Source organism: Neomonachus schauinslandi, chromosome 12 (genome assembly GCF_002201575.2).
Source record: "Neomonachus schauinslandi chromosome 12, ASM220157v2, whole genome shotgun sequence".
Classification (NCBI taxonomy): domain Eukaryota; kingdom Metazoa; phylum Chordata; class Mammalia; order Carnivora; family Phocidae; genus Neomonachus; species Neomonachus schauinslandi.
The window spans coordinates 16,006,021-16,019,592 of record NC_058414.1 but is presented as its reverse complement, the minus strand read 5'-3'; the positions used below and the strand labels follow the sequence as shown (position 1 = coordinate 16,019,592).

General features: G+C 41.9%; 1 protein-coding gene across 22 annotated transcripts in view; it reads right to left on the bottom strand.

Moving 5' to 3' along the window:
- Positions 1 to 1,649, bottom strand: part of NRCAM (neuronal cell adhesion molecule) — a 72,409-nt gene extending 70,760 nt beyond the window's left edge. For all 22 annotated transcript variants that reach the window (XM_044920035.1, XM_044920040.1, XM_021682910.1 and 19 more), the window contains exon 1: positions 1,544 to 1,649. In XM_044920035.1, the coding sequence (XP_044775970.1) occupies positions 1,544 to 1,649 (106 nt within the window). The remainder of the gene's footprint in view (positions 1 to 1,543) is intronic.
- Between the last annotated feature and the right edge of the window lie 11,923 nt (positions 1,650 to 13,572).

The window sequence follows — 13,572 nt, the reverse complement described above, 5'->3', positions numbered from 1 at the left end:
AGGAGCAGCTCAGATGGACTGGGGTGTAAGGAATAGGGGCGGGGTAGAAATTATATTAGCATGCAATTCAAATGATTCTGCAGTGCTGCCTGTCATTACTACTTGTAAAGGTTAATGCACGAGCGCCTGGGTTGTCCGTGACTTTCTTTTCATCATGGTTATGCCTCTTCTCCATTAGCAGCGATAATTGAGTTAGCCGTAGGTGACAGCTTCCCCCTGATTGTTAGATTGAGCAGTCAGATTAAGGGAGAATATATTTAACACAAGAGAGAACAAAAGCCCATTTCTCTCAAGTGCTTTTGTCTCTCTTCTTTATACTTGGGCATTCCAACTCCAATGGGCTTAACCAATCATACATTTTTTTTTTTTATGGAAATTAGGTCAAAGAATATTTTTTGAAAGGAAGTAAAATGTTGCATTTTATTGTCCTTTAGATGATAGATGCATAGCAAAGGAAGTCAACCAAGTGTGGGGCAAACCACATCTCTCCTTAATGTCTGCCCACTGGGACTTGCAACCTTCTTTGGCAAAAAGAGACATCCCAACAATTGAATAGCCCCAGGAAAGTGCTATCTTCCTTGCACCTTGGAAAGCTTGCCAAACAGATGTTCTATTCAGGAAGCTAATGGATTTAAAGAGGTCAGGCAGATCAAGAATAAAGGATGCATCTGAAGTACTGTCATTGTCCAAATCTGAAATTCTGCTTTCCACTGCAAGAGAAGGGATGAGGTGGAACCCAGCATTATCTTTCTTTTTCACAACCAGGCCACCCAGAGCAGGCAGACTGCAGCGTATACTTTCCTGGTAGGAAAAGGGGTGGGCTCTGATACAGTAGCTGTTGCTGGTTCCATTTTAAATAGTGTTTTTGCCCATGACTTGTTTTCTTCACAAAATTTTACATTCTGGTCTTTGATCACTTTTTTTTTTTTTTTTAAACCAAAGATCTTTCTCTAGGCTTTAGGTAAGATACACGTCCTAGATCCAGACTCATAATGTAAAGTGAATTTTGCCCTGTTGGAATCGAGAGAAATGAATTATGGGTAGTCTGGGGATACGGGGGGGGGGCATGGGGTTGGCTGAGAAACCATCCCCCAATCTTTCCAGACCATTCTGAGCACGTGAGGGGGCGGGGGATGGAGTAGTGGGGAGGGGACAAGTGGGGAAGTCTCCATGACTGTTTCAAAGTGATTCGTATAGTTTTCTCGCAGGACCGCTTCTATTAAGAGTCGCCCATTGGGAGGACCAGGGCAGCCCACAATTCGCTCCTTCCCCACCGCTGCCCGGCCCCCATGGTACACAAAAGGCACCTGAGGAGGCAGAAAGATAATGATAGGGAGGGGGCAATGGTCTGACTGGTTCAATGGCCATTTCTGTGGTGAGACTCTTTATAAACACCAGGTGCTGTAGGTAAAAGCCAAATTAATTTTGATTAGCTTTTCAGGATCACACAGACACCTTCTCCATTCACACAGCTCACAGTGATGGGAAATGCTGGGGAGGCTTTGACTCCCGGGCTTAACAGCTTTAAAACGTTAATACTTACGATCAAGAGGTACATCCAGTGCGCTAATCATCTGGCACAGGAAGAGAATCATGGGCGCTCTGCCTGCAGATAAGCGCTTCCTTCTCAGCATTTTTTTAAGCTGCATTAGCTGAGCTCCTGCTGAGACCCACAAACTGAATTTCCTTTTCTTCTTTCACAAAAGATTTGCGTGCAACGTTTAAATAATTTTCATGCAGGGAACTGAAAAAGGAGAGATCAGAATTATAGTGTATTAAAAAGAAGGAAATGAGAGGAAGTCCGCTGCCCAGAAAATCAGTTCTGTATTATACATGAACTCTAAAACGGAGCTAACTTTTTAAATATTTAACTCTCAGGACTAGAATAATCATTTATTCATAAATCAGCTAAAATCAGGTCAGAAAGATTTGTAGTGATGTCAAGCAAAATCTGTCCACACTGCCATCCTTACGGTTTTCCCATTTTAAATATCTGCATTTATATCAGAGGCTACCATGTCGTTCCCAATAGAAAAAACTTGGCATATAAATGGGTTAGAAAGTGTGAGTTTGGAGGAAAGGCCTAATGTCTTCTCCGTTCTAGAAATTATCTTTGGGAAAGTCCAGGGCACTGTTGCAAATTTGCTTCAAGCCCCAAACACTGATTTATCAGCTGAACCACCAGCAATTAAGGCCTTTCCCGTCTCTCACTTAGACCAGGGCAGCAGATGTGCTGGGGTGCCCAGTTCCAGGCTTTTCTCACCAGTCACCCTCTGAAACTGTGGGATCTACCAGATAATGTTCAATACAGCCTTAAACAGATAATAGAAAAACCTCAGTGATCTGGCCTCAATTTATCCTACCAACCTTATTCCCTCCTGTTTGCATAAAGCTATTTTTTGGTTTGCTGGTCTGTTTCTGTTTCTCTCTCTTGTGTCAGTCCTTCAAAATGCCCTGAATTTTCCCATCTTCTTGCTTTTGTCTACTCGATTCCTTTTACCTGGAATGCCCTCCACCATATTTCCTTATCAAAATCCAATTTATTTCTTTATAGATCAGTTAAAACGGAAACATTAGCTGATCCACCAAACTAGAAGGCCTTTCGCCCTCCCCCTAAGAATTCCTGAAATTCCTAGTTTTAATCATGATGTATATTATATAGATAGATACAGAGATAAATAGATTTTTGGGGGAGGGTATGCATGCTCTCTCCCTACTCCTTCAGGCAAAGGTGATGCCTATCCCACTTCGGCATCCCTCTCTTGTAATACCAACACAGTGTGCCTGGCACATGGAAGTGTCCACCCTACATGGAAGAGCATGAGCACAAAGCACAACATAGACCTCTGTCCCATGGCCAACTCCTCCCTGGAAGGAAGCGTTTAATCATGTCTTCTCATTTTATGAAGACAGGTGGGGGTGACCAATGGCTCTCTTGAGAGGACAGAGGGATGTTATTATTACAGACTAGGGCAGCTCCCACAGCTTAATTACTGAATGATTTGTGTGATTTTTATTATTTGTGTAATTGTGTATTTTGATACTACCCATCTTTCCCACTAAGTTGAGAGCTTCCTAAGGGTAGGGACTGTGTCTTTACTGTTCCCTACTGTGTTCCCAGAGGCCACAGCAGTGCCTGGCACATCGCAGGGAGTACATAAATATTTATAGAAAAAAAAGAAGAAAGGGGGAAAGGGAAAAGAAATGGATATGTAAGATTGTTGAAGATGAGGCTGTATTCAGATAGGCTATCTGACCATAGTCTACCTAAAGCTGTGTTTATATTTATACTACTGGGTTTGAAAACCAAACCCTTGTCTATATTGTCAAATTAGTTATCCTCTCATGTCTGTGTGTGGAAGAGAGCTTACATGTATAAAAGGAACATGAAACAATGCTGATAACATGTTTTGCTAGCAATTGAGTTCTGATTTGAACCTGGTGGCAATTGCAGTTGGGATACTTCCTGGTAAACAAATACAAAAACAGGACTTACTAGGCTAAACATAGACATTATATGTACATAAATATTGTTTTCTGAATGAAACATCCATATTCTGTGGTTTAAGATCCGAGAAATTTGTTTTTCAATATTACAATATATAAACAATCATGTCCATTAAACTTGGAGAGGCTGATACAGAAGTTCATCTAACTATTTCTTTTTAAAAAAAAAAAGATTTTATTTATTTATTTGTCAGAGAGAGCACAAGCAGGGGGAGCGGCAGGCAGAGGGAGAAGCAGGCTCCCCACTGAGCAAGAAGCCATGACCTGAGCCGAAGGCAGATGCTTAACCAACTGAGCAACCCAGGCATCCCTCATCTAACTATTTCTAACCAAAATATACACCAGACAGTCTTTCTATGTGTGCAAAGCATATCTTTATCATTTAATCAGATTTATTTAGGTCTCTCGTGATTTTTCTGTTGAAATGCGAATTCTGAATTTACCATGAGCTTCAGGGAAAATACAAATAAATGGCACTAAAACAAGTTGATGTTACATACTAGGCATATGGAGAGAGAACTCCAGAATCAAACACAGTAAATAAATGGCTCACCTGCCTGATTTCTGTGTCCGGCTAATCAAGTGCATCCCATCTACGTGCCTAGCTCTCCAAAGAGGGGTAGGAGAACTAAAACACTTTCTACTAAAAGATGTACTGATAAATTGCAAAGCCCATAACATCTTAAGCAGCTACACACGATTTCTAAGTTCTTAACTGATTGTTTACTTTGCCTGCATGCCTTAATCATTCATCCTTCCCAACAGAGAACACTGTTAGTTCCATATAAAAGGAAGTATCATTCCACCTGCTTTACCTTTTCGGACTCTATAGGGAATAAGATAATGCCATTAAATCACAGTGTCGCCTAAAGAAAAAAAAATTCAAATTTCAAGAAAAATTGAGAAGGTACTTACTTAAGGAGACACGAGTAAATCCTCACAATGAGAAGAGGTCATGAACTAGATGTAGTCTTTCTTCAGAAGCCGTAAGCTAACTGCACCGATAGCCACAAAATTGTCTCCGGTGTAGGTTCTGTTTGGGGAGGACAGAGCAATTGCCCTGCCTAGCCTCTGACTGCTGCCCATGGAAAATCACCCACTCCTCCTACGTATGTCATCAGAGGTGAAAAACTCAGTGCCTAAGGACAGCATTAGGTCCCCAGCACTCAAAGTGAAAATCAAATATAGCTACAGAAAATTGAGCTCTCTCTCTGTAAGAGTGATGTGCTCTGCATGTCTCACAAAGAAAAACCACGATTTCCACGCTCTCAATATTGATGTCAACGCCCTGCCCAGCGAGGAGCCAATCTGTCTGGTAGGTCTGCCTTGCAAAATGTTGGTCATTCTCTCTTACCCGAGAATCATGAGTTAAAACTAAACTGTTTATGCAATTACATTAAATGAATGGAGCCCCAATTTGAAATAGCAGCCTCATGTTTAGTCAGGGCTAAGGAGTACCTTAGTGCCACACAGCTTGAAATTTACAAAAAATCTTTGCATGGACATTTTATTTTTTTAAATTTTTTATTTTTAAAGATTTTATCTATTTATTTGAGAGAGAGGGAGAGCATGAATGGGAGGGGCAGAGGGAGAGTGAGAGAGAGAATCTCAAGCAGATTCCACCCTGAGCAGGGAGCCTGACCCAGGGCTTGATCCCAGGACTCTGAGATCATGACCTGAGTGAAACCAAGGGACAGACACCTGACTGCGTCACCCAGGCGCCCCTGCACAGATATTTTAAAGCATGCTCAAACGAGACAAATGGTAGGTCCAAGTTCAGAATATAATTCATCCTGATACTTAAAACCAGATATATTGTTAAAATGACCCCAGAGTATTGATAAACAGAAAGGCCTTTTAATATTTCCCTTCACTGAACTCCACTCAAAGCAGCTCTTCGCAAATTACCTATAGAACCTCTGCAACAGAAGGGAAAGGAACATCTCCCTTCTTCAGTAAACTTTTCATCATTAGAAAAGAAATACAAGTCAAGGTTCCCTTATTTCTTTTTGCCTAAAGTTCATATTAATCATAGAGCCAATGTTCCTCTGCATTATTTACCATATATTTAAAAAGAAAAACCTGAAGTTTTGACAAAGGATTCATATTAAGCCCAAGAAACATAGCTCTCCTGTTGCTCACTTAAGAAGTCTTGTCATTTGAAAGAAGATAAAATCTTTGCTTTTCTCTCAAGTGAAAGATGAAATTCTTTAATTAAGAAAATATATCAGCTCGTTTCCAGAACTGGAAGGCCATGTACTACTCACCATTTCATTCTGGTCTGTTTGTGCTTTTCCACATTCCAACATGGGTGGTTCAATGCTGACTGTAACATGATCTATTCTCCAAGCCAATAAACAAATATGCTTATGTGACTGGATGCTCTTGGGCACACTCATTATTGCTTTGGTGACCCATCAGTGTCTGGCCTCACTAACTGCATGTGACATTATCTTGACTATGAAAGGTGTTCTTTCAGCTGTCAACTTGGGGATGGTTACTTTTTCTATTTTGTTAAATATCTGCCATTAAAATGAGCATATTAATGTCCATTCTAGCTCATGCTTGCACTTTTCAATCAAAGATTTCAGAGTCTGAGACTATGAAAGGAAGGTCAATGAGAAATGGACAATGGCTTTGCATAATTAGCACATCAACGAAGTCACACTTAAATCTACACAACTACATTACCATGAAAACACCTCAGGAAAAGTAGTCTGGGGTTATGTGCCAGACAGAGATTGTAATGGTCTCTTCAAATAACAAGCTAAACTTTGTGAAACACCAAGGAACATGTTTCTAATTTGCCCCTAGCCTAAAGGGATGTCCCATAGTAGAGTTTCAACAAGGCACTTGGTAGCTAGAATCGAGAATAGTACATAAGGAAAGGTGGATAATTAGCAGATGATTTTATTGAAATAATAGATGATAGAACACATCTTGATAACAGTTCAAATCTTCATTCCTCAGAGCACTCTAACTGATTATCTTATTTGATATTCATAAAAACCTCAGTATATAGGACAGCAGGTACTGTGCCCATTTAATAGATGAGATAGGGAAAAAAATCCAATCACAATGGCTATTATTCACTGAGCACCTTCCATGTACCAGGAATGAAACTGAGCTTGCTCCATGCATTCACTTATCTCATCTCACCAATAACCCCAAAAGGTAAATTCTATTACACTTCCCAATTTACTGATAAGGAAGCCGAGATGCAGCATGGTAAAGTCACCTGCTTAAGGGCACACACTGGTGTGTTAAGTGCCAGAGCCAGAGTTCCGGTTCTGGAAAGTTCTGGAGCTTCCAGTCGACACACATCACCACACCCTGAGGAGCCCCTGGCATTTCCCTCCCTCTCATCTTATTTGGTGCTTAGCTAATAAACCAATAGAAATTACCAAGTTTATCACTGATGTTGGGGAAAAAAAAAGTACTAATGGTTTCTGAATATCCACAGAAGACCTTCACAGTGTTGCTCATAGCACGACCTCAGGGGCCTCTTCACGTGGCATTCCACATGAATAGTGTCAGCTGGAACTGTGCCACATGCCCGCCCTGGCCTTTTAAAGAGCCTCTAGTTACGACAGTGCAGACAAGACATGCTTTAGAAAGTTAATTTTAAAAGTAGGCACTATATGCCCACGGTACAACATTTGTAAGGTACAAAAGATCATAAATTGGGCGCCTGGGTGGCTCAGTTGGTTAAGCGACTGCCTTCAGCTCAGGTCATGATCCTGGAGTCCCCGGATCGAGTCCCGCATCGGGCTCCCTGCTCGGCAGGGAGTCTGCTTCTCCCTCTGACCCTCCCCCCTCTCATGTACTCGCTCTCTCTCATTCTCTCTCTCTCAAATAAATAAATAAAATCTTTAAAAAAAAAAAAAAAAAAAAAAAAAAAAAAAAGATCATAAATTCACTGTAAGCAACCCCAGCAATGCCATTTCTCCCTGAGAGGGTTATTACTACCAAGTTTTGTGAATCCTTCTAGAGATAGTCCATGCATAAGAAGTACAGACATATATAAATAAATATTTTAAGGATCTCTTGAATTTAGAAAAGCCTTTTATAAGCCTTTATAAGGCACTGAAGTTAGAGCATCAAAAATACCAACGCCTTTCAACATGATCTAGCTTTTTGCATCACATGGAATTATTTGGATACTGGCTTTTTCACACCTCCTTTGTTTAGCACAGCCAATGACCAGGAAAGAAGGAGTAGACAATGATCTAACTGAAAGATCTAAGACAAAGGATAAAGCATGCTTAATGCAAAGTCCATACGGGTGAGACTACTGGTAGCCCTGACCAAGGATGCACCTGTTCCACACTTGTGCAGCTGGGTAAGTGACAACAACCAGCAGGCTCAGCTCCAGGGGTGACAGAGCTGACTGCGGAAGGAGGGATGGGTGCAATAAGAGAGAAAGGGAACTGCGCTTCTCAAGGGAAGCCTCTCTCCACCCACCTCCAAATCTAATCACAGTTAACTATGAAAGAAGGGGACACTATTCCTCTCTGAATGCTTGCTCTGCTCAGCATGTCCTTCTGCACTGACCTCCCCCGCCCCCGACCGAGGTGAGAAGAGTCAGGGGTGGCTGTGGGACCAAGGCAGCTGCCATGTTTGGGTCTGTTGAGATGATGAGGCTGTCTTTCTCAGGGAGAGGGTAACTATGAGGCAGAGAGGGAGAGTGAGTCAATAGTTTGGAGCGGGAACAAAGGCCAAAGGGCAAGACGGCATGAGAAACCATGAGACAGCAGAGGAGATGAGGTGTCAAGAGCAGAAGGAAGCCAGTAGGCAGCAAGAGGATCCATAGAAACAGGAAGAGATGGTCAGTGAGTGACTGCAGCATCACAGAACACCCCACAGGTGAGAACAAGAACCTACTCCTCTTGTACTGTGATAACCAGGCCTCTAAAACTCTTGGTATCCCAGGCAATGTTCCAGTTCTCTGAGGCTGACCAGAATAGTGGTTGTGGTTGAAACGTCTTCCACCTTGTGAATTAAAACAAGCCTTCGTTGGTGTGCTAGGTAGACTGTTCTGTGGGTGGCCCATAGGAAGCACGCCTCACAGCATCCATACCCTGTTGTCCCCTCTCACAATGACTCTGGGTTTGGCCGCATGAGGTACTTTGGCCAATGGGATTCCAGCAAGAATTATGCAAGCAATGGTGAGCATTGCACACTGGGGCTTAGACTCTCATAAGTTCCCTCTGGGAAGCTTGAGCTACATGATTACATGATGGGAAGCCAGTAGAAGGAGACCCTAGGGAGATGAAAAACCATCTTGGACTTTCTGGGCCCATCTGAGCTCCCAGATAAAAGCCACTGAGCAAGTGACTTGTTAAACCACATGTAGCAGAAGAACCATTTGAGAACAGAGAACCAGATGTTGACCATCTGAGGGGTAACAAACCCTCAGAATTATGAAAACAATAAATTGTTGTTTCAAGCCACAAAATTTGGGGGCAATTTGTTACATAGCCATAGCTATGTGGAACAATCTATAGGATAAATTGAGACAGGCTATTTCTTGTAACCAGAAAGACCTTCATATGCACATTTAAAGGAACTGATGATTCCATTGCACACGCCCCCTTATGAGATTATGGCTGGAACCACAGGAATTCTAAATGAATAGTCTGGTGATGTAGGTTTTCCGTCTAAAATGATCTATCATTCTCGGGGCGCCTGGGTGGCTCAGTTGGTTAAGCGACTGCCTTTGGCTCAGGTCATGATCCTGGAGTCCCTGGATCGAGTCCCACATCGGGCTTCCTGCTCGGCAGGGAGTCTGCTTCGTCCTCTGACCCTATCCCCTCTCAGGTGTTCTCTCTCTCTCATTCTCTCTCTCTCAAATAAATAAATAAAATCTTAAAAAAAAAAAAAGATCTATCATTCTCTTTTTTCCTGGATATGTTTACTTGTATGCATATTGGCATAGCCGAAAGGCCCAGCCTTAAGTTACATTTCTCATGCCACACTTATACTGAAGATGGTTACCGCTGACAGCAAATAAATTTCTTTACACTAAAATAATTATGGATTATGCCTAATTTAGAGTCTTAGACAATATATCAATTGATTTCTAATGCAGAAAAGCAAAAATGGAGCTAATGAACAGGGTGAGAAGGAACTTAATGTTGTTAGTCTACCCCTCCCACCTCACCAACTCCATGAATCAGACTAGAATTCTGAGCTCAGTCGTGGCTTTGATTTGGATCCACTCACTGTCCTAGCAAATGGGGAATGCGAAGAAAGTGGGGAGGAGAAAGAGGGAAGACAAGCCTTAGAGACAAGTCTACTCCTCCATCGCAAGGTTCTTCTCCCAGTTGGTTGCCTTCAAATTAGGAAACAGAAAGTTCCAATTTTAAAAACTGAAAGTAGAGAACTGCTCTTAAGGTGAAGCCTGAGAAATGGAAATTTAATTCTGAATACGGGTCTTGATAGTAATCTAGTTGGCAACATTTGTCAAGCCATTGAAACATGCACGCTCCAGCTCTATTTATCTTCTTATAATCTGAGATTTTTACAAGTATCACTGAAAAGATGTAAGGATCAGAAACAGTTTATTAAAACCTTCAGCATAAAAGGCCTTATGGGATATTAGTATTCTAAATGGGCTATGCCTAATCCATTTGTCAAGTAAACAACACATGGCAAAATGGCAGCCATCTAATAGTAGATGATAGCATTTTGGATGCCTGGCAGGCTAGTCACTTAAAAAAAAAAAAAAGTCACATTTCAAAGACTACAAGCCAGGATTCACAAATCGATATTCTTGCTAAATGGTAAGAACCTTTCTGAGTGGAGATGCAAGGCATGGTTCAAAATCTCAGTGTGTGCTCTTCTCCTCATGGGCCTGGAGGTGGGTATGGGGACAAGAGTGGGAGAAAGAATTAGCCTATGACTGCAGGGAGAAACTAACCCAGAGGTCTCAGTGCTTAGCACAAGACAGTTTATCCTTCACTCATGCTAACATCCAGCGTGGGCAGGCTGGGGCTTCTGCTCCAGGCTGATGGAGGCTCTACCATTTTGTGATGTTGCCATCTCAATATGTGACTTCCAGAGTCCCCATATTCTCCTGCTCTAAGTGGCTTCCATTCAGAGGTGACACACACACACACATCTGCTCCAAACCCATCAACCAGAAGTAGTCAATGACTCCTGGGAAATCTCGTGAGCACTATGAGCTCTACCACAGGGAGCATGCATGAGTCACAGTAGCTCTGAAGGGCTTCTTCTGGGAGGAGTTTCAAAAGCGACATTCTATGGGAGGGCTGTCTTGTTGTTTCATCTCAGGGATGAGCCAGGGTACAGGAGGCTGCTGGTGAGCAGGGCTGTATGAGTGCTGGCGGCCTGCAGCCCCCGCCTCTGTCTTCTTCCTCGCTGCATTTCTGAGTCACTCTTTCCTATAATGTGGGCTTTCCTGAATCATGAGCCTGGGTTTGGGGGTGAAGAGGCAGAAGGCCCAGATTTATCAAATCCAAGGGACATCACTCCTGCCATGTCACAGATGACAATCATCTTCACAGGAAACATTTCAAAATATATTTTGCTAAGGTATCCAGGCTCTGTATAATCACAACAGGACCATGAAAGTGAGAAATGGAGACTGACATGACATGAAGAATTGTGTTCTCCACTTGTTATCAGTGCTGGGTAAGGTATATTATCATAAACTAAATAGCTGGAAATCCTTCATTTTAGCTGGAGGCGATTTCATGTAAAGAACAAATCTCAGTTACTTGCTGATATGCATTTTTCACTACAAAGGATTTACCAGCAAAACGGGGGAGTCATTCATGAAATATTTAACTCCTGGTGCATTTAATTTTCTGCAAACATGCCATGTAGAAATCTGCATTTATAAAAAAAAATAAATCAATAAGTGATCATTTGCTTCCAAACGAATTTGTCAGATTTACTCCAAAGAGCATCCTCCTCCTGAGAATTTAGAATATAATTGTTTCCAGGAAGTTAAATGTTAGCTCCTCAGGAGTCCATATTCTGTATAAAAGCTAAGCACACAAAAGCGTGAATATTAGAGACAATTTTCTCTGTGACCTGAGATTTAATCAACCCACTGGTCAAAGCTTTAGAATACTCTGCTGCGTGTGCTAAAAGACACTGACTTCTCAGGAACCACTTTTTCTATGAGAAAATCACATTCTATTTCTACTACTATTTGTTTGTTTGTTTATTTACTATTTAAATGGGCTCCCCAGAAAGAATATATTCTCCTGCGATGGGGTGAAAGAAATGGCAAATCAAAGAGCTGATTAGGAATGCCAACAAGAACGTATTTCTGGTTCAAGTGTCCTGCTTCCTGGAAGAATCAGGACAGGAAAGCCTCTGTTTTTGTTTTGTTTTTGTTTTTAGTATTTTTTATTTATTCATTTGAGAAAGAGAGAGAGAACGAGCAGTGGGGAGGGACAGGGGAACAGCGAGAGAGAAGCAGACTCCCCACTGAGCAGGAAGCCCAGTGTGGGGCTTGATCCAATCCCTGGACCCAGAGATTATGACCTGAGCCAAAGGCAGACGCTTAACCGACTGAACCACCCAGGTGCCCCAAGCCTCTGTGTCTCATCCAAGTTGGTTGATAAGACCAATACACCTAGAATTACTGCCTCTTGTATCTCCTTAGCTGGATTTTCATGGAAAAATTTTTGTGGGTAAACTGAGCATTTATTTCCTAAAGAGAAACACCTGTGCCTTTCTGGAAAGAGAACTGGAAAATGAGAAGGAAAGGTGAGATAGGAGAACAAAGGCACAGCAATGAAAGAAGAAATGCTGTAGATGTCAGAAATTCCTGAGTTACATTATTATTATCACTTTTCTTTTTGGTTTTGAAATTATGGCAATTAACCAAGAAACTGGGCAGAAAAGTACCCGTGAAAATAATTTTTTTAAGCCTATGAAAAGAATCGCAAAGATTTCCAGGAAAACATCTGTAGGGGCTCACACTTATATCTCTAAGGTCTTCTCCAGCCCTATGCTTTGGAGTATGAGCACTGTACCTGCTTTAATGTAAGTGGATCTAAATAAAGCAGCCACCAAGAGGACAGTCATTGAGCTGCCACAGTAGAAAAATAAAACCAAGACCAGAAATTGGAAAAAAGAGGGCTAAGCATCAGATTCTGCAAGGTCACTGGTTATTACATCTGATGAGGCTCAGCAAGGTAAAGATGGAGACATGAGTATCAGGCACATGTTACTATCTCAACAACAGACAGAATGATGTGGGCAGGAGAGGCAAGTCTGTGTCCAGCCCCTTCTCAGAGAGGAGGACGAGTGGGGCTCCCAGCTGAGGCTGAGCCGTGGTTTCTGGGTCCCGGTACCACTTGCTGCATCTCTGTGTCCAGTGGACACTACTTGAGCAAAATGAGAGGCAACATCTGTGGAGAAGGAGATTCAAAAGCCTGGAAGAACAGCTAACAGAATCTAGAAGTGAAAGGGCTGGGGGAAGAACAAAGCCAGCAGAAAGGTAAGAGGTAGCAGAAAGGATTCCAAGGGCGACCACTAAGAATGTCTGAGACTAAGGGATGTATGTGAGACAGAACCCAAACACATTCCTAGAGCTGAAAGAAACAACTGCATATGGCTTCAACAGGGTATTCGGTGTGAGTACAGGGATTACACAGGCCTGGGCGGGAAGGAACCATTGAAGGTCCTCTTTTTTCCTGCCTGGTCAGCTGGCTCAGGATTAAGCCAGTAAACATTTGGGGATTTGACACCAAAAGCAAAGGTAACAAAAGCCAAAAGAAACAAGTGGGACTATGTCAAACTAAAAGTCTTTTGCACAGCAAAGGAGACCATAAACAAAATAAAAAGGCAACCCACTGAAAGGGAGAAAATATTTGCGTATCATATATTTTATAAGGGATTAATATCCAAAATATATGAAGAGCTCACACAACTTAAGAGCAAATAAACAATCTGATGAAAAATGCACAGAGGATCTGAATAAACAGTTTTCTAAAGAAGACCTACATATGGCCAACAAATACATGAAGAGATGCTCAATATCACTAATCATCAGGGAAACGTGAAACAAAACCACAATAAGAC